Here is a 27,328-nt window from a genome sequence, read left to right as displayed (position 1 = left end):
GGGTCACTCCTTCACAAGCATGTATTAAGTTCCCACCATGTGATAAACTGTGGATTTGAGAGATGGAGAGACACTGGCCCTGGCCTTAAGAACCTCACACTCTGGGCCTTTCATCACTGTTCCTCATTTTTCACAAGGTCTTTAGGTTAGGCTACTGGCTTTTTGAACTCCTTCCAAGGGAATTTCATCACCAACACCAGGTACTGTACTCAATCCCATTCTGTCAAGAGCATCTAGCCCCGATACCCTCTTCAGGACCCTGGACAGCTCCACTGAGCTGCAGGGTTGTGCTGTTCCAGTATTTGCAAGAACCGTGGGTTCAGGAGCCTCTCCTTGTTCTAGAAAATGGCCTGCAGGAATGACATGAAACACTTGAATCCTCACTGCAAGTGTCAACTCACAATTATTTCTTTTTCACACTCTTCACCAAACTATGAAATCAGTCCATGTGCTTTCATCCCTGTATCTCCACCCTGAAATATTTCAGTTGATATAAAGCATGTGACCAAAATGTTTGAGGTTTCTTCCCTCCCTCCCTTCCTCATTTATCAAATTTTACATAAAGGGGGAAACTGCCGTTACTACATCCCAGACCCCCGAATGAGAGATCAAGAAGGCTGCCTTGGGAATAAGCAGGCCTGGGCACTGTTACCTTCTTATTCCTTAGTGCGAACCGGGAGGGAAAGTCACTCTGCTCTGTGCAACTCGGAGGACGTGTTGCTGCACTGTGCACTCAGGGGTGAAAAGACGATGGGCTAGACTGTCAGATGGATCTGGGCTCAAAGCTCAGTCTTGCTTTTTAGCTATGTGACTTTGTGCAAGCTACTTACTTATATCTCTGTGCATATCTTCTTTGGTTAAAAAAAAAAACTTCACCCTTCCATACTATGCATATGTTTGCCTACAAGATGTACTACAATACAGATGATCAATACTTGCCACTTACTGATCTGAGCACACTGTATTACCCATGTTATCTACTTTACATCTCTCAACATACTGACAATGGTGGAGAGATTTGGAAATCAAGCCTCAGAAGGGTTTAAGCAAGGTATCTAAGGTTATAGAGACAGAAGGGAAGCTATTCTAACCTGAATTTTTTGATGTGAAAATTTTCTAATTATACTGGAATTAAACATCTTCTCAATTCTAAAGGAAATCAACCCTGAATGTTCACTGGAAGGACTGATGCCGAAGCTCCAATACTTTGGCCACCTGGTGAGAAGAGCCAATTCATTAGAAAAGACCCTGATGCTGGGAAAGACTGAGGAGCAGGAGGTGACAGAGCATGAGATGGTTGGCTAGCATCATCAAATCAAACGACATGAATCTGAGCAAACTCTGGGAGATGGTGAAAGACAGGGAAGCCTGGCATGCTGCAGTCCATGCGGTCACAACGAGTCAGACATGACTGAGTGACTGAACCACAGCAAAATACATCTTCTAAGTTTCTTCTAGTTTTACCCCAGCAAGAATATCCACATTTATCCTAATGAGGAATAGGCTTTACTGTAAATCTGATTATAAATCTGACTTATGATAAATCTGAGTTACTTTAAGTATGATCTATGGGCATTTCAAAATAAGAGTTGTTTTATTTTCTTCAATGAAACAGTCACTTGAAAGAAGCAGAAGTATGTTACCAAAAGGGACCTGATTCAACCTCCACCATGTGGAATTGACTGATTCATATTCATTATCCTTAGTATCTGAACTCACATCAAAAATCATCACAGAGTCCCTTTGAAAGGCCTCTTCCCAGATGGTAATTCTTAACATTAAATTCTTAACAGAGGGAGAAACCGAAGGCTGAAGTGTTCCAAGCCACTTCAAAGTCAGTATTAATGAGAAACAAGCGAAAAGCAAATGTGCACTGGAAACGATTCAATCGGCATTGAAGTGTCCAATGTTTTTAATTCTGTTTTATCTGAAAGGACGGTAAAACACCAGACTGAGCACCAGAACCCCAGCCCTGGCCAGTCTGGGCCTGGGGACTCTGGAGGCAGGCTGCCTGGGCTTCGACTCCAGGTGCAGACGTGCTCATGCCTGACTCGCTCCCGGCAATCTCAGCCCTCAAGGCCCAGTGTCTCCCATGCTAGATGCTGGCAACAACCCCTGTCACTCAAGGTGACGGGATGAGACTCTGAAATAACCCTGAAATGACTCGGCAGCGAGAATGGCCATGATTTTGCAGACCTAGAGGTATTCAGAGTGGACCCCTGGCTGGGGGTGGGGGCGGGGCGGTGGGGGTGACTTACCGGGGCGCCTGGTGGCCCAGGTGGGCCCTGGTGACCCCGAGGTCCGGGGGCTCCCTGGTAACACAAGCCAAACGCGAATTAGCCGTGACACCCTCTCCTCATGTCCCAGGCCTCCAACCAGGACCCTCTGCTGACTGTCTTCTTCCCGAGTTCCCAGCGTCTCTGAGGGGCTCCGTCTGAGCTCAGCAAGCAGTCTCACCACTACGCTGGTGGCCTTTCTATCTCTGCCACCACCTGGGGTGCCAGGACAAGAGAACCCACATCCCGCTTACCTGCTCGCCTTTCAGGCCCTCTCTCTGCACCTGGGGGACAAACCAGACGTCAGCAAAGCTGGCAGCCTCTTCTCAACAGTCACCCTCACTCCACTCCATGGTGGGCATTTGCACAGCCATTTCTGACTTTCCTCTGATTTTATCCCATTTTCAGTGTGCAAAAGCTTCAGACTCTCTTGTCATCAGAAGAGTTCCTCCTCATTCTCAGAGGCAACAACTCTCCCAACTACACAATACGATCAGTGTCTGAGGCCGGGATTTTACCCTCTAGGGGCTGCACCACTTACCACAGAGCCTGGAAGCCCAGGGGGGCCTGCAGGACCCACGGCACCCTGCAGAGAAATGACAGGCATTTCATTATAGGGAACTATTTTGATATTGAGCTATAGCCCCAATGACTGTTTCAAATTGTAAAGCAGCCAAGATCTGTCCCAGTAACATTCCTTCAACATGAGTTGAGAGTCACTGTATCATCACCCAAGAACCTCTGGTTTCTAGACCTTTCCAACAAATGCTCCAAATCATACCATGGCCCTTGGACCCTGTCTTCCTACTTCTGCTGCATTCATCATAATAAGCAATGAAAACTCACCTATCAGTTTGGTCCCAATCAGGAGGGACCAAACATCTCTATAAATGAGGGGGAGGTTGGAATTTATAATACACACACACACACGCAGTAGTGGGAAAGAGCTGTCACCTAGATCCAAACTTTAAGAATCATCCCCTCTTAGTGACTTGAAATAAACTACTTATTTTAGGCTCTAGCATCCTCGGTGTCAAGAAACTTCAAGAATACATTAAAATCCTGACACCAGATAACAGAGCAGTATAAATCTCAACTCTAAAAATATTTAGACAGAGAGAAAATAATTAGGCAAGAACTGAAGTTCAAGTGAGCAAGTCTGGAAGGGATCAACCTTCTCCAGCCACCACTGCTAAAGAGAGGCTTTCTCAGCCCACAGGTGTATTATTTATAACTATACCCTGTTTCTGGAAGGAGTCAGAGCAGCCTTTTTCATTTCCAGCATGTGCTGGGAAGGCATCCGAGTCGGGCAGTGACCTTGACCTGTGCTCTGCAGTGTGACACTGAGCAGTGACGCATCTCTGGTCCAGCCCTCTGCTTTAGCCGGACTCCCCCCGCTGCCCCGTCTCTCTCCTGGCTGTTCTCAGACCCAAAGTCTGATGTCTTTCTTAAGGGCCTAATCATCTGAAAGAAACTCTTTCTCTTGTACTAAATGCAGGGCTGGGTCTCATCACCCCTCCTGCCATAAATCCAGAGCACAGCCTGCCTTCTCCATTTCCCTTGTGACCCTGAAGGCCTAGCAAGGTTATCATCTTCATACATTTTCATAGCGCTTCACAATTTTACATGCAGTTCTTTGCATAACAGAAATCCTAAGCAGCAAATTCAGTTAATAAGCCTTGTTGTGAAAATGTTCTAACACAGATGATCAGCAGGATGAGATGCAACCTCTATTTTATTTATGAAATACCCAGCACATTTTCAGAATTATAATTCTGGTTAAAAAAAAAAAAAAAAACAGTAAACGCTGCAAAGGAGAGAAAGAGGAAAAGGAATTTGTAAGATTTTTCTATTTGCTCCTACTCTGCCTTAGCCCAAAAAGCCATTTAAGTAGCACAACATTTTAGTATGTCCAGATGTTATATAATGGGGATTTTCATTTGTTTTTTTAGATGGATTTTTATTCCCCCAAATAGAAAAACATGTTTAAATACAATAACCAGAAATTTTTTGTAGGCTGAGTTCTAATGCACGATTCACCACCTCTGTCTGCCCTTCGTTCCCAAGCTCTAGCGTGGCCACCCCCCAAAACACAGGCCTCAGTTTGTTCAGGGGAGCAGCTCCACAGCTGCCCATCGGGAGCCGTCCCCACCCCAGCGCCTGGCTTACCTTCTCCCCCCGGGGCCCTGGCTCACCGGGAGGGCCGGGTCTTCCCTGGAAAGAGAACACGGGGTCCATCAGGGGAGTGAGTGGAAACGGCAGGGCGGAGGGTAACACACCTCCAGACCTGTTCCTGGCCTTTTCCCCAGAAGGGCCCCTCCACAAGTTTTCCCAGACTGCACTTGTCGCTATGAAGCTTCCCCAGGCCCACATCTCCACGTGGTTCCCTGTGGGCTCGTGGATGCATCTCACGGAACACCCGTGTCAGGACTTTGAGAGTTGCGTTAATTTGCACAGCTTCATATTATTCCCTGTATTTAATACACACCCTGATTTATTCAACTTGTTTCTTATTTATGAGCATCTGGGCCGTCTGTAGTCTTTTAGTCTCGGAGACAGGACTGCAACTCATCCATCACTTTGAACACACGCATATCGCCTGTGGTCTTCCCATTAATGACCAGCTGTCGTGTTACTACGGTTAGACCAGTTTTAAAGTGGTGTGTTCTCTGGGATCCCTCCACTCTGGCGTGGAGGAGTCCATGAGTGGCAAGCTGGGGGCTGGTCATTAAGCCTCCCAAAGCCCCCAGCCGAGCAGGATAGACTGAAGCCCACAGGCCCTATGAGCCTGACCCAGGCCCCACCCTGTCCTGCCCACCTACCTGCTCACCAGTCTCCCCCTGCTTCCCGGGGAATCCATCCAGGCCTTGCTCCCCCTGGCAAAGGAAGGAAAGTGAGATGAACAATGGAGGGACATGCCCAGGGTCAGAGGCACAGAAACAAAGCAGCAGCGAAGGCATTTAGTGCTCCACTGTGCTCTACTCTCCACCAGGCACCAGGAGAGAACCCCCCAAACACACACACACACACACACACACACCAGGAGATACACACACACACACCAGGAGACACACACACACCAGGAGACACGCATACACACACCAGGAGACACATACACATACATCAGGAGACACACACACCAGGAGACACACACACACACCAGGAGACACACACACATACACCAGGAGACACACACACATACCAGGAGACACACACACACACGACACACACACACACACCAGGAGACACTCACATACACCAGGAGACACACACACACACGAGACACACACATACACCAGGAGACACACACACACACCAGGAGATGCACACACACACGACACACACACACACACCAGGAGACACTCACATACACCAGGAGACACACACACATACCAGGAGACACACACACACCAGGAGACACACACACATACCAGGAGACACACACACCAGGAGATACTCACACATACACCAGGAGACACACACCTGGAGAGCCCCTCCCCTGTCTACACACACACCCACACACCAGGAGAGAAAGAGACACACACACACACCCCAGGAGACATATATACACCAGAGACACACACCAGGAGAGCCCCTCCCCTGCCTACACACACACACACACACACACACACACACACCCAGGAGACACACACAGAGTAGACTGGACTCTACGTGTACTGGGGGTCAAGGGGCACAGAAGCTGCAGGGAGGTCCCAGAGCTGCTGGTGGCAGAGCCATGGGCTGCTGAGCCCAAAGCTGGTGCTCCAACGCCCGGGCTTCCATCCCCAGACAGGGCAGGACCCTGGGATGTCCTCCCCAGGACCCCAGGAGGTTGCCATCACACCCCGCCAAAGCTGTCCAGAGAGCACGCTCTTCTGGACAGAGCGGGGGCGGCTGTGTCCATCCCCTGGTCCCCAGGGAGTGGGCACCCCTCTTTTTGACTGAGTAGACCCACTGTACACTCTGCTGACTGCCCCGAGCCCAGCGGCCCCTGGACAATCCATTCAGGCCTCACTGTCCCTCAGTCACTAGGAGGTCCTTGTGTCCACAGAGCCTCCATACCTCGTGCCTGGCAGGGCCTTTCTGGAAGATGCCAAAAGCAAGGCTGGCCCACCCACCCCAAGCCCGCAGAGAAGGTCCTGACAGGCGGTAGCAGAGCTGGGCTTGGTGGCAGGTGGGCACTGGCTCTCTCTGGCCATGCTCCACTTCTAGGAGGCCAGGCAGCGGGATGCGCCTATCTCGAGGGGAGATGGAAACTTCCTTTTTGCTGATTTAAGAAATTTAGGAGGTTCACGAGAAAATAAACTGTTCTAAGTACTTATCAGATATAAGAACTGGAAAGGAGCCCAAGAGATGATGCAGCCCAAGCATCTGGTTTGACAGATGGGAAAACAGAGGTGCAGAGAAGGAACCAGCTCCCCCCAGAGTCGCCGAGAACATCGGCAAGGGAGCTGGGGATCAGAGTCAAAGCAGAGCTCTCAGTGCTCAGGTTATGCCTCCCTGCCAATCCGCTATGCCTCGCTGTTTCTCTTCTTCTCGTCTCCCACCCTCCGTAAATACGGCCTCTGTTGCCCAGCACTGCTCTAAGCATTTTACAAACATTAAGTCATTTAATCCTCATAGCAGCCTTACATAATAACTACTCTCTACACTGAGGACACTTGAGACTCAGAGGTGAAACGAACTCTCCAAAGGCCACACTGCTTGCAGACCCCAGAGCTGAGCCTGAAACTCCGGCAAGCTGGCTCTGAAATCACCATGCAGGGCGTCCCCTGGGCCACGCTGTAGACTGAGGCTGATGGCTGACGGCTGGACTTCCTCTCCAGGGCCTGCCCTGCAGGTGACCCCCTGCTCCCCCAGCTTCCCTGCCAGGTGGCAGCTGCAGGGCGCTGGGCTGTGGCTCAGCCCTCCTGCCACGTCTGTTCCCCAAACCCTGCATGCTCCTAGTGGGGGGACCTTCAAATTGGACCCCTGTCGCCCTGTGCACCAGGGATGCCCATCAAGCCTGTGCCTGGACCCCCAGTTACCCGAAGGGTCACTTCCCAGTCCCCACCTTGTACAGAGGAGGAGCAGAGGGCCACAGAGAGGCCCTCCACCCAAAACCTGACACACGGAGCCACAAGAACTCTCTCCAGAGAACCAAGAGACACGCGTCCCAACCACACGGGGCAAGGGATTCCACTGTTGAAGCTGCAGTGATGAAAGTTTGATATCCGAACAAACAGAAACCACACTTTGGGGCCTGAGGTGAGGGGCGTCACCCTGGCTCTCGCCCCACTCCTTCCGAAGAGCCTTTTGGGGACCCACACGCTTCCTGAGTCACACAACACATTCGTCTCCTTTGACCATAATCTCCCTTCTAAGGGAGCGGCCGGAGAAAACCATCCTAAGTTGGGAAAAATAAATAAATAAAGGCATTGGTGTGAAAATGTTCACCAAAGCAGTATTTTTTAATCATGACAAACTGGAAACAATCCTCCCTGATCGATAATAGGGGAATGAGCACATAAATCATGGCCTATTCACACACGGGGACGCTGTGCAGCCATTTAAGATAAATCATAGACGTCTGCAGCAGCACGGCGGGGGAGATGCTACCCGGAGGAGGAGACACGAGGGTACGCAAAGCAGAACACGTCACGTGTGACGATGTAGAAAGACGTCAGAGACACAGGAGTGAGTCCTGCAAGAAATCAAGAAACGGGCCAGAGTGGTCGCTGCAGCTGCAGTGGGATGGTGCACTTACAGGCTGCTGGTTTTTTTTCCTGTTGCCAGATATGGCTGTGTGTGTGTGTGTTAAGTTGCTTGAAATAAAATTAAATTTCTTAATATTTTAGAAATGTTCTATAAATGAGAGAAACATGTACTCCAGGAAGACGGAACAGGGCAGGTGCTGAAAAGGGGGCTGGAACACAGCTAAGCTCGAGAGGGCCAATTTTAAGCTTTTGATTTGAAGGAGCCCAGTGAGTGGATGGGCCTGGGATTCCTGGGAATTCGATGCCTGCTGCTGTCCGGGGAGGTGGGGAGGTGGGATGCCGTCCTTCTCCCCACCCCCAGAGCCCTGAGCACTCCACCCATGGAAAGATCTGGTCTGCGGATGACTTGTGACCTGGTGGCGTCAATATGAAGGCACAGCCAGCTTCGGCGTGGAGAGTCTCAGCTGAGGTCAGGTCACAGCACTCGGTCCACAAGGCTGTGTGGGTCACCAAAGCCACAGCTGTCCCTGCACCCCCTCCCTCCGTTGACAGTCAGCGTCCCTGAGGTATGGAGAATGCAGGCCAGTTGCTAAGGAAGATGTGAGTCCCCAGCAGCAACTGGAACTTTTTGAATCCCAATCCTGGGCACTTTTAAAACCCCTCTGGTCTGGAAACCCCAAACTGTCTCTGCAAGGAGATCTCAACCCCTGCAGGTACCGGGACCACGGCCTTCTGGGCCCAGAGTTTACATTTGGGGTCAGAAGCTAATGCCTCCTCTGCACCAGCCCTCAGTTACCATAGCACACACACATACACACACACACACATGTTCACACACACACACTCACACACATGCTGTCCACAGAAAGCTGCACAACTAACTGAAGCAGACTGTAAATACCTTTTCTCCCCGGGCTCCCTTTTCCCCTCGTTCTCCATGGAGACCCTGGAAGGGAAGGGAGGATGAGTAACAACGCAGACAGCCCTGTCCAGCTTCTCTGCACTGAGCTTGAGGCCCCGGGACAGCCTGCTCGCCTGGGATGGTGGTGAAGGTCTGTCTCCCTCCCCACGGCAGCCTGCTTCTCCCTCGGGCCTGGGTGGTGAGCTCGGCCCCTGCCTGGATGAGAGCCCCTGGGGCTGGTCCCCCCATCTCTGGATTATCCAGGTACCCCCAGCTAAGACCTGAGCTCAGCTGGCCGAGTGCAGCAAGGTGGCCCTGGAGTCAGTCCCCACTGCCATCTGATCATGGAACCAAGGAATTGAACCTGAGACTCAGGGCCCCTTGAAGCCACATTCCTCCCCCTCCCCTGGGAGAGGGCCACTGCCCCGCCCTCCATGCACACACTGTCCTCAGGAGAAGCACCCAGAACCTGCGTGAAGGCCACCCTCCCCTCTGGGAGCAGACGTGATGGAGACGGCAGCCCAGGTGTGGGCCTCTCTGACCACATGCTCCAAGTTGTATTTATGCACAGATGTGGGGTAGGGACCTGTCACAGGGCCTGGGTCCCAGTCCCCTAGGACAGCAACACAGCCCCTTCCAGCAGCAGCCTCTACTTACGGGAGCACCGATGGGGCCGGGAGGTCCTGGAAGTCCAGGCGGTCCCTGGGATCCCTGCAGAAGACAGTTCCCAGAGCAGAGGTTTGGGGATGGAGAGAAAAGGGCAGGGGCAGAGGGAAGACGCACTCAATAACCGTGTTAGGGGCTGAGACAGCTGCTCCTCATCCGCCGCCACGTGCCGCCTGCATAAAGTCCCCCCAGGAGACCCCCCCACCTCTGCTGCCCCCCTCCATGAAGAGCTCATGTCACCCCCTGCCTGGGGGAGCTGGGATTCACGCGCAGCTCGGCTCGACTTCCACAGCGGCCTTTGAGCTCTCACGAGGCCAGTGCAGCAATCTGGTGTGGCCGCGCCCCGTGGCCATGCTGGGACCCGGGCTGGACACGTGCAGAGCTCCTGGTCACAGGCTGGCTTCCCGTGGCTCATCACGCACACCTCACGTGGGGCCAGCACAGCCTGGACACCTCCTCACAAAGCCCACCTGGGGTCCCGAGCCCGGGAGCCCCTGCTACCTGGACCAGGATCTGCTGCCACTTTAAGGCTGTTAAACTGGCCATATTTGTTAAAACCCATTAATAAAAGATTGGGGGCAGGAGGAGAAGGGGAAGACAGAGGATGAGATGGCTGGATGGCATCAGCGACTCGATGGACATGGGTCTGGGTGAACTCCTGGAGCTGGTGATGGACAGGGAGGCCTGGCGTGCTGCCATCCATGGGCTCACAAAGAGTTAGACATGACTGAGTGACTGAACTGAACTGAACTGAATGTTAAAAAGTGCTTTTTCCTCAGCCAAAGATACCCTAATTTTTGTCACCTACTCTACTGAAACAAAAAAATAACAGTGGTGTGTGCATTTACTGATTTTTGTGGAAAACAAATGAAATTAGAAATAACCTGGAGGGCCACAAACAGAGGCAAAGTTATGTAAATTATGATGCATCCGTATCATGGAACGGTAAGCACTAATTAAGAGAACAGGTGGTATTGATCTGAAGTGGGGAGGAAAGACACGTCTCTTGTTAGAAAAGATAAATGGCAGAACGGTAGGATTCACTTTCTGTGAGAATTTAGGAAACATCAGGGATGTGAACACACACACACACACACACACACACACACACGAGCAGGCATGTGGCTGCATGAGAAGCATTTGCAGGGCGTCGAGTGGGCCCATAAACGTTGGTTTTGCATCAAGATCTGTGCACTAGAAACATCAGAAAGTGAAAGTCGCTCAGTCTGCTCTTTGTGACCCCATGGACTGTATAGTCCATGGAATTCTCCAGGCCAGAACACTGGAGTGGGGAGCCTTAGCCCTTCTCCAGGGGATCTTCCCAACCCAGGGATCGAACCCAGATCTCCCGCATTGCAGGCAGATTCTTTACCGGCTGAGCCACCAGGGAAGCCCAGAAACATCAGAAGAAGAGCTCAGAGCAACACTCACCCGCAGGCCCACCTCCCCGGGCAGCCCCGGCTCGCCCGGTTCTCCTGGCTCCCCCTGCAGCACAGAGAACAGCACAAGGTCACAAGCCGGGGGACTCAGGCCCAGGCCCCGGGGCGTCCTTCCCAGAACTGGATCTCAGCACGGAAACAGCGTCATAATGGCCAGCAAGCCGAGACCTAGGCTCCCCCCAGAAGTGCCTCCGACAAGCAAAGGAGCTGATCTTCACTGCAGGCCTTCATCACTGGAACCCCCAACACGCCCCAGTTCTGCTGGTCCACAGAACCAGGCCGGAGGGAAGAGCGGAGAAAGCACAGCAGCTGGCGTTGATGGTGAGGAACCACTGAGGACCCAAACTGAGTTCTTGGTGGCGAAGAGGACCTCTTTATCCCGGGTCAGATGGACCCGCCTGAGCTGAGATCACTTCCGCCTGGGGTCCCGGGGTGTGTTCCGACTCAGAGGCCGGGGAGGCAGAGGGGGAGTCAGGTGCCCACTGCAGGCGGGCCGGCTGGACACGTGGGCTATGGGGCCCCGTCCAACTTAAGCTATGAACTGAGGACTTGGGAACTGGGTCCCCTGGCTCCATTCCAAGTTCCAGGCACTGGGACAAGAGCCCAGAACTGCTGGTCAACCAACTGTGAAAACAGCTCCCAGGGGCAGCCAGGTGACGCCCGGTGGCCAGAGCTGCTGGTGTGGTGATAGTTACCAGGCTGACCTCCAGGGACCTGGGACGATCCTGGTACAAAGGTGCCCAGTTGGAGCCTGGCCCTGGCGAAGGCCACCCCCCCCTCAAGGACAGGGGCTCCGATCAGCAGGCCCCCAGAACAGACATACCCGCATGCCTTTGCTGCCGTCTCTTCCTGGGGGACCCAGCAGGCCCAGGGAGCCCTAGGAGGGGAGAGAGAGAAGAGCGGTTAACATGGGGTGAGGACCACGCTGGACATAGGCTCTCCGCTGTGGCAGCAGAGGATGCGCCAGACGGGAATCATGGCTGAGATACTCCTACTCAGAGGGCGGCAACACACAGATCTGCAGCCCGGATGCCTCCAGGGGAGGGCAAGAAATGCAGGCCGCGGGCCTCTCTCCAGACCCTTGCCTAGGGGGCCACGTTTTAACCAGACCCCTGGGGGGTCTGTATGCGCCTGACGGTGGGAGTGAGATGCCCCAGCCCTGCCTCTCAGTAACTCGCCACATGGCCGCCCCACTCCAGGCCCCAGTCACACATGCGAGCAGAGCATCAGCCACAGCAGGGTTCTCGACCTGGGTCCCCCAGCACCAGATGGGTCAGTCTTTGCTGGGGGCGGGGAGGCTGCCCTGGGTGATTCAGGGTGTCCTCCAGGGGCCCTGGATGCCGGGTACCACTCCCCGGGTGTGACAACCCAAGCATCCCTGGGAGGAAAAATCACACCAGAAATGCTGGGCTAGGCCAGGTATCAAAAATGCTTCTTAAGCTGGGGCAAACTCCGTTCCAGCAAATCAAGAGGAAGCATGCAACACATGTGCCCATGGAGCAGGTGTGGGGGCCTCCTCATCCCACCCCCATGCTCCCTGGAAGTGCAGCAGGGGGGCAACTCAGGAACAGGGAACCCGAGGACCCCTTATCTCCCATCCAGCTCCCACACCGTCTCCTTCAAATCAAAGGATTCCACCAAGACCTTCATCCCACTCCCCACTCTCCATCAATTTTCCAAGGACCACAGAGCAAGCCAATGCCTCTTTCTGGGGCTTTTCCATCTGTGAAATGAGGATGTCGGACATTCAATGAATCAATGAACTGATGAACCTGTAAGTAATATTTAGAAGAAAATGCTATGGGCTAGACCCTGCAGGATGTCTTCTACAAATATTTTCTTACTTAGTTCTTATAATACGCCCGTGAGAGAGGTTTCGTTTTCTCACAGACACATCACACATTTACAGTTTTACCTAGAAATTAAGATGCACGCATGTATGCACACGTCCACACACACACACACGCACACACACAAATACTTTAAAAATGTTTACAGAGTGCATTCTACGGCCGAACATTCTAAGTTATTCTGTTATTGGAGAGAAAGACAGACAGACAGACATCTCTGGCCCACACCTGCACCTTTCTAGCCATGGGACCCCAAAGGCAGCCACCCTGGAAGACCATGTGCAGACACCAGCAGGATCACTGGGAGGGTGACCGGCGATTTCAGATATAAAGCTCACACCCCACTGGGCACCCCCATGGCCAGCAAAGGACACCACAGCTCACGTGCGATGTGCATAGTAAACTGCCTGGGTGGCCATTTCCTCGGGACAACTGGGAGCTGATGGGATGCTTGCTAGGGTCAGACTGTCCCCTGCTGTCCACCCCTATAAGGGAAGGGCAGCTGTGGCCGGAGATCCCTCAGCCTCTAATCCCACCGCTGCACTGTGGGGATGAACCCCCTGCCCGCCTGTCCCTCCATCTGACTATTCTGAAACTCAGCTGAGGTTGAACGAGGCGACCAGTCCAGATGCAAGTGATTTCTCTGATATGGAACGGCGACTAGACACCAGCTAGCACTGCTATCATTAGCATTAATGGCACAGCCAACAGCAATACGAACGGGATACTAAAGACAGTATCCCACCAACATTCCCAACCTGTCATGTTCTGAGCTCTCTCCGCTCATCAGTGCACTGAACTCGTCCCCCCAGCACGTCCGTGTTTCATGCTCACGTCACATGCAGCCCACGAGCACACAAGGACACTGGATTCCTGGTGGCCTCCCAGCAGTTCCATGGCCTGGTGAGGCAGGCTGGGGCAGCGGAAGCCTGGGCACCCAGCCCTGCTCTCCCTCCCCAGGGATCAAGGTCAGCCCCACTCGGCCTCACCAGCCCCCCTTCCCTGGGGAAGCATCAGAGTTTCCCCAAAGGCCTCTCAGGAGGCAGGCCCCCTGCTCAAGCCACCATGCTGGGGGTCAGGTACAGTGTGGGCTCAGCTCCCCAGATGCCTTGTCTGTCTCCAAGGCCCACGTTTCATCTGCTCGGAGCTAAAGCAAAAGGCAGTATGTTTCCAGGTAGCCAGGGCCAGCACACTTAATGCTGCTTCCCTACAACATGAGGGAGAAATTCAAGATTTCCCAAAAGGGAAACATCAAGAAGAATAAGGACACCCCCAAGATCAGGCCCCCTGGAGTGGCATGGCGCAGAGCTTGCCCCAGGGGTCAGTTACCCAGTCCTTCACAGGCCAGTCTATCTCTTGGCGGCTGCAGGTGGGGAAGAGAGGTCTGGGGGGCTCCTGCCACGGGAATCCAGGGGGCAGGAGCAGCAGGGCACAGAGCTGCCAGGACCGTGTAATAAAGGAAGCCGGGTAGGAGTCCAGAGACAATGCCAGAGGGGACTCGAGAGAGTTCCGGAACCTCTGCTGTGCCCACGGCTGTCGCAGGTCCAGCCCCGTCACTGCTGTCCAGCAAGTGTCTGGGTGAATCTGTCTGATCACAGGACCGGAGCGCCATGAGGTGGGAATCGGGACTCGGTCACATCCGTGTGAACAGTGTCCACCAGGCCCAGAGCCCCACAGGTGTTCCCTGGGCATCCATCCCTTCCTAAGCCACGTGGGCATGCAAAAGGAGACAAAGGGGAGAGCCCCCTACTTCAGAATTAGCCCTGGGGGTATGAAACCCCAGGGCCAAAGTGCAAATCAGGCTGTTGCAGGAAAACAATGGTTTCAAGAGCCAGTAAGTTACAGCTTCAAATCCTGCCCCGTCACTCTGTACTGACAGAATAGGCCAGGTCAGGGCAGCGCTCTGAGTCTCAGGCTCCACTGGGAAGCAGGTGTCATGAACCTCACTGCAGGATCTGTGCTTCCCACAAATGGGAACAGCTCAGCAAACTGCTTTTAGAGAACTGGTATCCCAGAACCAGGGCTTCCCCGGTGGCTCAGTGGTGAAGAATCTGCCTGAAATGCAGGAGACATGGGTTCGATCCCTGGGTGGAGAAGATCCCCTGGAGATGGGAATGGCTACCCACTCCAGTATTCTTGCTGGGAAAGTCCCATGGATGGAGGAGCCTGGTGGGCTACAGTCTATGTCAGACACACCTGAGCACGCATGCATCCTAGAGCCAGTCCCTTCTGCTTTGTCTGCAGGGATGGGCTAGCCCTGCAGCCTAAGAAAGTCAGCCTCTGTAGAGATGAACGAGTATTTTCTTCGTCTAAGAAGCTAACATCTTTTTTTTTTTTTTTGAATCATGGTTGAGATAACCAAGCCAGCACTGGAAATAAGACACGCACTGAGAAACTTCCACTTTCAAGTCATCGTGAGGTCCAGGCATTTCATTTAGATGGGTTCCTGCCCCAGGAGGCTGTGTGCCCAAGAAAAAGTCAACCTGGCCCAGATATTTCATGTTCCGGGGTCACATGATCTTAGCATCACAGAATGCCACCATGTTCACAGGACACACCTTCCAAAGTCCTTCTCTTGAACTCAGCTGCCTGCAGAATCTGTGAAGAGAGAAGTCAGCGCCCTAAGCCGCTCCCTGACATCCCACCAGCAAAGTCACGCTGCCTCCTGGAGCCTTGGTGTCATCATTTGTAAGATAGAGGTTCGTGCTGCTTGAGATGAGTAAACAAGTGGGGATATAATTGTAGACTATAAAATATTATTGATGTGTCAGTTGCTTATATTCTGTAGAGAACTAAGAACACTTTCTCAGGTCTGTAAGGCGGGTCAATGAGAGGAATGGGAAACAGACCGGAGGCTGGTCTGGAGCAGGAAAGGCTGGCATAGAGGGCTCCTGAAAAGGGAGTTTGGAGCTCAGGATCCATGGCAAAGCACACAAAAAAGGAAAGGGGATGGAGGGAGGGAAGGGAGGAAGAGAAGGGAGGAAGGAAAGAGAGAGAAAGATAAAGATGAGAGACGGGGAGGAGAGGAGGGGACCAGGCTGCGGGGGCGGGTCTGGGTTCATGCGACGCCTCTGCTAACCCTCAGCTGAGCAGAAACAGCTTCCTTCCCCTCCTGGGTCTCAGTTTCATCACCTGTGAGCAGGGTGATGCAAGGAGGAGCAGCACCTCCGGCCCAAAGTGAGATGCCTTGAGACAATGCTTTAGAAAATGACTTGAACATATGGGAATCTGAAAAGAGCATCAGGTTCTGTTATTTGGAATATAATATCTGGAACCTCCATTCTTTGCCTGTGAAAAGGAAATCACTCAGCTTAAGATGACTATATCCGTATATACAATGGAATACTACTCAGTCATAAAAAATAACAAAATAATGCTACTTGCAACAATGTAGATGAGAGTAGAGGTTATCATATGAAGTGAACTGAGTTAGAAGGAGAAAGGCAAACTCCATACTTATCACTTACATATGGAATCTAACATGACACAAACGGAACTATCTATGGAACAGACTCGGAGAAGGCGATGGCACCCCACCAGTACTCGTGCCTGGAGAATCCCATGGACAGAGGAGCCTGGAAGGCTGCAGTCCACGGGGTCGAGAAGAGTCAGACACGACTGAGCAACTTCACTTTCACTTTTCACTTTCATGCATTGGAGAAGGAAATGGCAACCCACTCCAGTGTCCTTGCCTGGAGAATCCCAGGGACGGGGGAACCCGGTGGGCTGCCATCTATGGGGTCGCACAGAGTCGGACACAACTGAAGTGACTTAGCAGGAGCAGCAGCATGGAACAGACTCACAGACATGGAGGACAGACTCCTGGTGGCGAAAGGGGAGAGGTGGAGTGGGAGTCTGGGGATAGTAGCTGAAAACTATCACATAGAGAAGGTACAAGCAACAAGGTCCTACTGTCCAGCATAGGAAACTATAGTCAGTATCCTGGGACAAACCATGAAAAAAAGAATATATGTACACACATACACACACTGAGTCACTTTTCTATACAGAAGAAATTAGCACAACATTGCAAATGAACTATACATCAATAAAAAATAAATTATAAAAAGAAAATACACTTCGCTTCATCTTCCTGTGTCACAGTCACGATGGACTAGAATTACTAAAACCTGGGTGAAAAACAAACAGGAGGACGAGCGTCGATAGTACACATGAAACGCATCACCAACAACAGCCAGGGCTCAGGGGTGAGGGCTTCCCCGCAGCTCACACTGGCAGCTGTGACTCTAAATCGGGGGCCCTGATTTCAAGTCAAAGCGCTGACCTCACCCCCTCCACACACACACTGCCTGGAGGATCTCGCCAGAAGCCCCAGCGGGTAACGTCTGGCAGGAAATTACCCACCTAGGCCCACTTGCGAGAACCATAGCTCCACGGATCATATGGTGACTTCACTGGGCGAAATACAAAGAGAAAACAGGAATGTCTCCTGTTCTATTACTTAAATATCAGAGCCTGCCCCCTAAATCCTGACAAAAGCACTGCTTCACTGTGGAGATGCCCCGTTAGGATTCCTCTTTGCCCCCTGGCTGAGCCCGAGCAGGCTCTTCAGGTGGAACAGAGGGGTCCTCTGCACAGTGATCCTTCAAGCGCGGCTCTGGCCCAGCAGCATCCCTGGGCCTGGTTAGGCAGGCGGATTCTCTGGCCTCACCCCAGGGCCATCGAATCAGACAGATGGGGAGTGGGGCCTGGCCAGCGGGTTCAACAAACCCCCCCCTGTGGTTCAGGTGCTTGCTCAAGTTTGAGAGCCACTTTTCTGTGGTGTCTGAATATATGAGCACAATCCCTGGCTTGGCCACACAGATATAGTCACTTGCACCTGGTCACATAGTGAACAGGCCTGAAAACAAGGACAACAGTATCTACCCCGAAACTAAGTAGCTCGTGCTGGCAGACACTTGTGAGTACAGGGGACTGCTGTTACTCCTGGATGCTCTGCAAGTTGTTTTGGATGAAGTGAAGAAAGAGAAAGACACGTTATACCCCTGTGTCAGCCCACCTGGGACACACTTTCTAAAAACACCCTCCAGGCTTCCTGAGGCTCCGGGAGTTGCACAAGTCCTCCTGAGGTGGGGCGGGGCGGGGTGGGGACACTGACATTTCCCAGCTGTCGGCCACCCCTGGGGATAAGACCTCATTGCTGCAGAGGATGCAGAAGATGTCATTCGGTGTAAAAAGTGAAAAACTACATTGGCGTGATAGTAATTATACTCAACATTTATGAGTACTTCTTAACAATAGAAGTCATTATTTTCACTAGTTCACTTCGTCCTTGCTGTAACCCGCCGAGGCCGGTAGAATTATAGTCATCAGTTTATAGATGCGGGAAAGCAAGGGTTGCAGGGGTTGAGTAACTGACTTCGCCAGGGTTACACAGCTGCTAAGTGGCCAAGCTGGGATCTGAGTCCAGCCAGCTGGTGTCTAGGGTCTGCACGCTTGGCCTCCACTGCCCTCCCAGTCCAGCACTTACCCTTCCAATAAATGCTCTCACCCTCCTGTATGAGGCCCTTGGCCCTGTGACTGGGCCATGAGACTTGGCAAGAGCCTGAGTGTCAGACGGAGCTGGAAAAAGTGCACACTTTACTATTCTGGCTCTGCCTGGGGCTGTGAGAACCCGTGAACTCAAAACTTCCTCAGTGTGTCCTTCAGCACCACGGACAGGGTCAGCAGCACCTTTATTTATTCCAACTCCCAGCAATCTGCCCCCACCTACAAGGCTATTTGAGGGCACGTAGGCAGCTAAACTTACTTCCCCCTAAATCCTTTAATTATGATAAAAATAGAAGGCACTCGACCACAGTTATCCAGCTCGATAACCATGAATAATGCACATTAAGGCACAGGCTAAGAATAGGAGATGGGGGTGCTGATTAAGCCAGTCGTTAACAAAGGGGATGAGACCCAGAGCTGGAGGCAAAGGGTATAAATACATCTTAGAAGTTTCAAAAAAAAAAAAAAAAGAAGTTTCACACATATAAACACACACATATAATTTATATTTTATGGCTCAGAGGCTCTATAATGTAGTCATTGCCTAAAATAAGTTCCTCCCCACAAGGGACGTGGGTTTTGAGGGTCAAGAAATCCCAGATAAAGGCATCTCTCTAGGGGCGGGCAGGGAACCAGCATTGGCCAGTGTGGTGTTAACAGTGGGGCATGTAGGGTCAGACACGGCCCCAGCCACCCTCACCCACCGCTCTGTGCCCTCAGGCGTGCCCTAGACTCCTTCAAAGAGTTGCAGAGGCTGGTACTCATAAACTGGACAGCAGGCAGATGAAAGCGGTCAATAAAAGGCTGACATCATGATTCTTTCCACTTCAAGGTACCTCTCGGAGACGATTCCAGACAAAAATCACCAAGCACTGGCCACTAAATTCACCTTGGCCACCAGTGTTAATTCCCCCAGGCCATCCTCTCAGACAGAATCTGTGACATAAAAGTGGATCCATCATCCCTTGCAAGGGTCCACGTCTCACCTGCACCAGACCCCCGTGATATGCAGAGACAGCTGAGACCTTCTGAGGACCTGACTTGGTCACTAGCTCTGAAAGGAGGTGCTGGGAATAAAATCCATCACATAGCAGAGCCTGCGCTCCACTCCCATCCACCTGGGCAGTCCATCTCCACTTCCGCAAAATCCTCTCATCTCACAATTTCAAAGACCGCCTGCCTTTAAAGACACCAAACAAAGAACCAGATCCGGTGGGAGAGACCAGGTCTTTCATGCTGTGATGGCACAAGGTGGGTCTGTCGTGTTGAGATGAGAGAACAGTCACTGTGAGAGCAGGTCTGACCATCCTCTGGAGTAGGGCCCCAGGCACCCCTGTGATGTTCATGGGAAGGGCTCCCAGCTGGCTCAGATTGCGGGCTAATCAGGACCGTGTGAGTAGCCACACTGCCACCCACCGCTGGCTTTGCCCTGCGAGCTCTGCAGGGGCCACAGTGATTCTCCCTTCTCTCTCTTTGTCACTCACCCCGACCCCATCCTGGCTCCTCCACCCACCCTGACTCTCAGATGTTGACAGCGGGTTAATCCTGCTCTAAAGCTCATGCCCCTCACTGTGCCATCCTTCCCCCGTCTCCAGCCAGTGCCTGGCCCTAGACTGGGTAACTCTTAAACTTCTGAATGAAGCAGAGCTCCTTACAGACTACTTCCTACACCTTCTACAATGAAAAAAATCACTGTGTAAGAGCATTGTCCTAAATCTTGGGGGCCTTTTCCACAAGAGAGAGAGAAGGTGATGCCCTCCACCTGAGCTCACTGCCCTCCAATACTCTGGCCACCTGATGGGAAGAACTGGCTCACTGGAAAAGACCCTGACACTGGGAAAGATTGAAGGCAGGAAGAGAAGGGGACGACAGAGGATGAGATGGTTAGATGGCATCGCTGACTCGATGGACATGAGTTTGAGCAAGCTCCAGAAGTTGGTGATGGACAGGGAAGCCTGGTGTGCTGCAGTCCATGGGGTCGCAAAGAGTCAGACACAACTAAGCAACTGAACTGAACTGAAAATTCTATCTCCTATGAGCCAACCAGCCCAAAAAAATTCAGCTGAGTTTCTTCTACTTGCTCGTGTATTATTTTCTGGGGCACCGCACTGTGAAATCCAAGCACAAAATCCATACAAAGTATTATTTATTGCCAGACAGGATTCCTGTGAAAATGCTGAAGAAAGGGCTTTCAGGTTGTTGTTTGGATTTTTTTTTACCCCGTGTACCAAGTGCTGAGTATAGAGTTGCTGACCCAAGCATGGCTTGGAGACACTTTGCCCTGATTCCATCCCATGTCTCCCAAAAGCCGTCACCATCTATAAGTTGTGATCCAGACTCCTGAGGGGGGTTGTAAAGCCTGCTCCCCACCCTGTCCTCGGTTACTCTCCACTCTAGGGAAACTGGGTGTGTGTGGGGGCTGGGTCTTCCCAGCACCAGATCTGGGCTGCTCTCTGCCAGAAGGCCACCCAGGACAGGTTTTAGAGCTCCATGAACCCACCACTGTCTCCCACGTACTCAGTACTTTAAGACTGCCTCCTGAAGAAGCACTTGTCACTCTTTCATGGATCTGAGTACTAGTTTCTAGCAGATGAATGAAAGGAAGAATGATGAAAGACAGATTTTTATATGCACCTACCTAAGGACCTAAGGCAGGCACTCTCACAGGCAATGCCAACCTCCTGTAACACAGCCCTAAGGGACGGGCATCAGCGGCCCCACTTTACAGACGATGAGACTGAGGCTCAGAGACACCACCTAAAACTCGCACAGCCACTGCAGAGCTGGTCCAAACCAGGTCTGCCCACTCCCCAAACCTGCTTTCTTTCCAACACCTGAGCCCACATTCGAGCACAAAATGAAGGCTCCTTTACCCTTATTCCTCCATGTGCCAGATTCCCAGGGAAAAGCAGTGCACCCCCAAAGGGCAGAGAGTTCCCCAATATTGAATGAAGCCATGCAGAAGAAAACTGGACCGACACCCTGACTTCCAGACACCAGAGGGCACTGTGGGTCCAGGAAGCGGCCACAATGCAGCCTCTCCTGGTTCTTCCCCTGAAGGGTCTGGTCCCCAGAGCACGAGGGCCCTCGGAATGAAAAGGAGGTTCACTGGACACCCCACGGTTTGGCCTTGCATTTTTGTTTCTCAATCTTTTTCTCTCCTTGGGGCTCATGAACCACGTCTCCAAGGAAAAAAGACACTGTGCCCAGCTGCAGGAAACCTCACACCAACATCCTCACCACGGTTACTCATTTACTTTGTCAACAGGGAAGGACCAAGGATGGAGGGCCACGGAAGTCATCACCCCTCCCTGCTCTCCCTGACTCTCCCCAAACTAGTCCAAACCAGCCCAGAGCAGTGGCTCTACCCTATCATCAGCATCAGCACCACCATCACCATCGTCATCACTGTCACCAATGTAACTGTCATCACCTTCACCACCATCATGACCATCATCCTCATCATCATCACCACCACCATGACATCAGCACCACCACCACCATCACATCATCACCATCACCACCATCACATCACCACATCACATCACCACCATCATCACCATCATCACCACCACCATCACATAACCAGCACCATCACAATCACATCACCACCATCACCACATCACCACCATCACATCACCATCACCATCATCACCATCATCACCACCACCATATCACCATCATCACTATCACATCACCACCATCACCACCATCACCACCATCACATCACCATCATCACCATCACATCACCACCATCACCATCACAATCACATCACCACCATCACATCACCATCACCATCACATCACCATCACATCACCATCACCACCACCATCACATCACCATCACCACCATCATCACATCACCACCACCACATCACCATCATCACCACCATCACATCACCATCACCATCATCACCACCACCACATCACCATCATCACCACCATCACATCACCATCACCACCATCACATCACCACCATCATCACCATCACATCACCACCATCACATCACTGTCATCACCACCACCATCACATCACCATCATCACCATCACATCACCACCACCACCACATCACCACCATCACATCACCATCACCATCATCACCACCACCACATCACCATCATCACCACCATCACCACCATCACATCACCACCATCATCACCATCACATCACCACCATCACATCACTGTCATCACCACCACCATCACATCACCATCATCACCATCACATCACCACCACCATCACATCACCATCACCATCATCACCACCACCATCATATCACCAACACAATCGCACCACCACCATCACATCACCATCACAATCACAGCACCACCATCACCACCACCACATCACCATCATCACCACCACATTACTATCACCATCATCACCATCACATCACCATCACCATCACAATCACATCACCACCATCAACGCATCATCACCATCATCACCACCACCATCACATCATCATCATCACTACCATCATCACTATCACCACCACCACCATCATCACCAAGACAGAACTGCCAACGATGATGGGATAACAAGAACAGCAGTGTCACACATTATGCAGGCAAGGGCAGTGGATGAATCCTCTGAGCAACCTCTCATGGTAGGAGCTATTATTTCTTTTCCTATCTTTTACAGAAAAGGAAACTAAGGCTCAAAGTAGCCCAAGGGGAGACACACAATCAACATGAATTTGAAGCTGAGTCTTTTTGACCACAGAGTCTGGGACCCCTCTACTGGCCCCTGGTCCTGGATGATGGAGGTCCACGTTCCAACCACCCATTCACTTCTTAGACAAGTACGGATTAATTGCAGATGTCTTCCAGACACTGTGAGGAGGTCTCAAGTCCCTTTTTCTCTATCTCCCCAGTGCCTGAGGTGCAGGCAGATCTTTTCAGGTAGCCCCACAAGCCTGCTTTCCCCTTTCCCTGAGCCTGATTCCATACATATTAAAACACTGAGGGACCAGAACCCCAAGAACCCCGGGGAGAATATGGGGCACAACAGGAACCAGAGAGGATGTTAACTTCCAAAATGAAGGGCAGAAGCAGCCCAGGAACAGAGAGCCACACACCAGTCTTGGGCCAGGAGAGTCAAGGGGCCAAGAGCTCCTGCAGAGCTTCAGGTGTGTGACCCTCAGCCACTCATCACCTTCTCTGAGCCTCAGTTCACTCAGCTATCGGACAAAGGGGATTCAATCAGCCTCCCAGCTTCCCTTCATGGTAGTACCCATCGGGACTGTTTTCTAGCCATCTTACTAGCAGTGACCTTGGGCAGGCCACTTGACCCCTAAGCTAGCTCTCTCATCTGTGAAACAGGCAGGGCACTGCTTTCCCTGAAGCACCATGTGAACAGTGACACACACAGCATGAGACACAGCTTACAGGGTGCGTGGCCTTCACGGGGCTGATGCACATTGTCACACTGGTTAATTGCGTCACCAAAAATTAAAAAAAAACAAAACAGCACAATTCAGAGCAATATGATTTCCAGACACATCGGGCTCCTGTCCATCCAATCTGCTTGGTATTCTGCAACTGCTTTCGAGAGAATATTCAAGCAAAAAAGCCAGTCTGCAAAGCTCTTTCCAAGTGCATGAGTCACCAGTGGCCTTCTCCCTGCCGTGGATTCAGTCATCCCTTTGACTCACCTGGGCCTCCTGCATCCTTGGAGGAGAAGCAGAGGCTCCAAGCTACTGAAGGTGACCCCAGGGACTCAGGCTGGGGGTGGGCTGATGACCAAACCTCAGAACAGCCACCTGCAAGGGCCTTTATGCATCATCACACCCACTCCCTCGTTTCCACTGATGAGGAAGCAGGGACCCAGAGATGGAGGTGACTCACCCCAAATCGCACAGCTCATATGTGGCAGAATCTAAACTCAGACTTTACTAAAAATGTCCAACTGCAAGAGAGTGTCAATTGAGGACAGAGCCAGGCATGCCAGAGCCTCTTCTGCCAGCGCCACGTGTGTGAGGAGGTGCCCCCACGGGGCTCTGACAGAGCAGCTTCAGCTTTGAGGGTGGTGCTGCAGCCTGGACTCCAGGGCACCAGGGACGTGCCTCCAGGCATCAGGAGGAGGCTGCCTAACCTGAGCTCAACCAGAATGCACGGGGCAGAGATGCAGCTGCTCCTCCGAGGAGAAGGGGTGACTGTCAGTTTCTCCTGGTGACATCTACACACGAGAAGGGCAGCACATCACTCAGAGCTCAGGCTGGACCAGGACCCAGGCTGAGCCCCGACTTCAAGAGGGCTCCGGCAGCCCCAGTCCTGAGCCCGAGGAGCATCTGGGTGTCCTGTTAATAGCCTGTGCTCTGGCTCTGGGCCCTCAGGAACCAGCACGCTGGCAGCTATCAAACCAAGTTCCAGCTGCGATGCTTTGAGCCTACACAGGAACCGTGGAAGGTGGTCCATCAGCCCTGCTTCAGGCATCGGGAGACTAGACTCTGACAGCAGGGCTGAGCAGCACCAGCCACCCAGGTCTGCAGGTGCAGAGCTCGCGTTATGCTGTCTGCTCACGCCCTCTCTCCAACGGCTTTGCATTCTTGTGCACCAGTTACTATGTGTGTGAGCATGTGCCTGAGCTTCTAATACAGGTAAACAAAGAGAAGTTCATTGTGGAATCAACGAAGACACAAAGGAATATAAGGGACAAAATAAAGACCCTCACAGCCTGGCCACCCAGACAACCAGAGGTCAACAATGGGGATTTGCTTCCAGAATTCATCTGTCTCTCTTCCACACACGCACATGCCCACACACAATGAATGAGTCACACTGCATAGATATTTTGCAATGTGTTTTAAAAATTAACAAAATATTACCTTCATTTTCTGGGTCATTAATTATCCTTCTAAATGTGACTATGTGTCCATAAGTGTTATTGCGTTACGGAGCTGTGCCGTTGTGTTATGGAACTGCACAACGACGACTCATTCTACAGTGCTGTAGCTGCCGACAGAGCGATAGTTCTTTCCAGACTGGCTTATAGATTTCGCTGAAGGAAACGTGTGGCTATGTACTTGTGCACAACCTCCATTTATCTCCTCAGAGTAAATCTCTAGACCTGAACGAACTAAATAAAAGGTACTCTACAGAGAAAATGGGCTGGGTATGTGAGAGCTCTGTTTCCATAGTAACTTGACAGAGCGGCACCTGCTTTACATCATAAACCCTATGCAAGAGGTTGATGTGAGCCCCCCAGGGTCCAGTGGTCTGCATCCTGAGTCTGCAAGTGCCCAGACTCTGACAAAATGATCAACATGAATGTATGTTGCAAAGTCTTGTGGCTGTTCTCCTGAGAAAAGGGAGATGTAGCTTTGATCACTGGTGTGAGTAGAAGATGGCATTTTAGTGACTATTTTATTGCTTCTTCTAGGTGGACACTGTAAGAAAGTGATCCCCTCTTTCCCAGGATCTGTCGAGTGTGTGCATCATCGCCACGACGGATGAAGGTCAGAAAAGGTGCAGCATTCGTAGCTGGGGAGCACGTCACAGGCCTCCGTCCCTCCATCTGTCCTGCTGCTGCCGCCTGCCACTCTGTCCCTCCTCATCTTCCTTTTGTGCTTCTGCAACAATCTCCTGGCAATTCCCCAAGCTCCTCTGGTCTCCCCCCTCCTACCGGTACCTGCTATTCGAACTTTCTCAGCACGTCTGATCAAGCACAGACCATCCTTCCCATCACTGCAAACAAGCCTGGACAGGTTTTGATACTGAACGCCCAGCGTGCTGGTCCTCAAACCACATCTGCAGCTCTGTATCCCACTTACCAGGAGCCCCATGAAGTGCCCTGTGCTCTTAGGCACTGCAGAGCATCCAGGACCTAGACAAGCCTTTCCCTCCTTGCACTTAACACTGAGGCACTCAGCCGGGAGACCTCTTCCCTCCCACCCAATTCTTACCAGCAGCAACACGGCACACACACCTCTCCTGAACCCAAGGCCCTCATCCTGGTCCTGGGCCACCTCCATGGCCCCTGGAGGAGTGAGACAACGGGGAGGTGCTTACCTTTTCACCCTTTTCTCCTTGCACAAAAGGTCCTCCGCCCTGGAAGGGGAAAGCAAAAGACAGGTTTGCTGCAGACCATCTCCATGGCACGGCACCACACATGGCGAGTGTGCCTGGGATTCGAACGGCTGGCTGCTTTTTCACAAGCTCTGCCAGAGAACCTCTAAAAGTCGTCTATCATTCACTGAGTGTTGATTATCAACATTTTTATTTCATTTTCCCAATGACTCAGCATGACAGTAGTATTCTTTTTTCCACATCAGCTTTTGAAAGATGTAATCTGTTGTTGTTTAGTCGCTAAGTCACATCCAGCTCTTTGTGACCCCCATGGACTATAACCCACAAGGCTCCTCTGTCCATGGGATTCTCCAGACAAGAATACTGGAGTGGGTTTCCATTTCCTCCTCCAGGGGATCTTCCTGACCCAGAGATCGAACCTGAGTCTCCTGCACTGGCAGGCAGATTCTTTACCACTGAGCCACCAGGGAAGCCCAAGATACAATCTACACAGCACATAATTCAGCTATTTACATTCAACTTAGTACATTTATAGACTTGTGCAACATCACCACAGTCAATTTTAGAGTCTCATCGCCCCCCAAAGAACCCCATACCCATGGTTGTCGCTCCCCTTTTCCCTCACCCTCTGCTCTGGGCAACAATCAGTCTCCTTCCTGTCTCTGTAGGTTTGCCTATTCTAGATATTTTATATAAATGGAATCATACAATATGTGGGCTTTTATGACTGGCTTCATAGCCAGTGTTTCCTTAGCGAAGTGTTTCCAAGGTTCACCCTCCTTATGGCCTGTATCAAACCTCATTCTATTGCAGAACAATATGACGTTGCATGGCTAAGACACATTTCATTTATCCATTCATCAGGTAGTGAACATTTGGCTTGTTTCTGCTGTCTGGTTATGATGAATAACGCCGCTATGAAAATCCATGGGCAAATTTTCATACAAACACGTGTTTT

General features: G+C 51.7%; 1 protein-coding gene and 1 long non-coding RNA gene across 5 annotated transcripts in view; one reads left to right on the top strand and one right to left on the bottom strand.

Moving 5' to 3' along the window:
- The window catches only part of COL22A1 (collagen type XXII alpha 1 chain), a 224,150-nt gene that overhangs the window by 122,621 nt on the left and 74,201 nt on the right, over nt 1-27,328 (bottom strand). For 2 of the 3 annotated variants that reach the window (XM_002692600.6, XM_025002008.2), the window contains exons 12-21: nt 26,353-26,391; nt 11,802-11,855; nt 10,971-11,024; nt 9,531-9,584; nt 8,874-8,918; nt 5,099-5,152; nt 4,446-4,490; nt 2,818-2,862; nt 2,531-2,560; nt 2,259-2,312 (exon numbers count right to left, since the gene is read on the bottom strand). In XM_002692600.6, the coding sequence (XP_002692646.3) occupies nt 2,259-2,312; nt 2,531-2,560; nt 2,818-2,862; nt 4,446-4,490; nt 5,099-5,152; nt 8,874-8,918; nt 9,531-9,584; nt 10,971-11,024; nt 11,802-11,855; nt 26,353-26,391 (474 nt within the window). The remainder of the gene's footprint in view (nt 1-2,258; nt 2,313-2,530; nt 2,561-2,817; nt 2,863-4,445; nt 4,491-5,098; nt 5,153-8,873; nt 8,919-9,530; nt 9,585-10,970; nt 11,025-11,801; nt 11,856-26,352; nt 26,392-27,328) is intronic. The other variant, XM_059874411.1, reaches the window with a different exon arrangement.
- LOC112449599 (uncharacterized) lies at nt 14,332-15,597 on the top strand. Of its 2 annotated transcripts, none has more exons than XR_003038195.2 (2): nt 14,332-14,443; nt 15,183-15,597. It is a non-coding gene; the product is annotated as an uncharacterized lncRNA (long non-coding RNA). The 2 variants fall into 2 exon arrangements; XR_009490435.1 differs by having other exon boundaries at nt 15,073-15,597.

The sequence above is a fragment of the Bos taurus genome, chromosome 14, assembly GCF_002263795.3.
Source record: "Bos taurus isolate L1 Dominette 01449 registration number 42190680 breed Hereford chromosome 14, ARS-UCD2.0, whole genome shotgun sequence".
NCBI classification, from domain to species: domain Eukaryota; kingdom Metazoa; phylum Chordata; class Mammalia; order Artiodactyla; family Bovidae; genus Bos; species Bos taurus.
The sequence above is the reverse complement of the archived record's forward strand: the minus strand, read 5'-3'. Positions and strand labels throughout refer to the sequence as shown.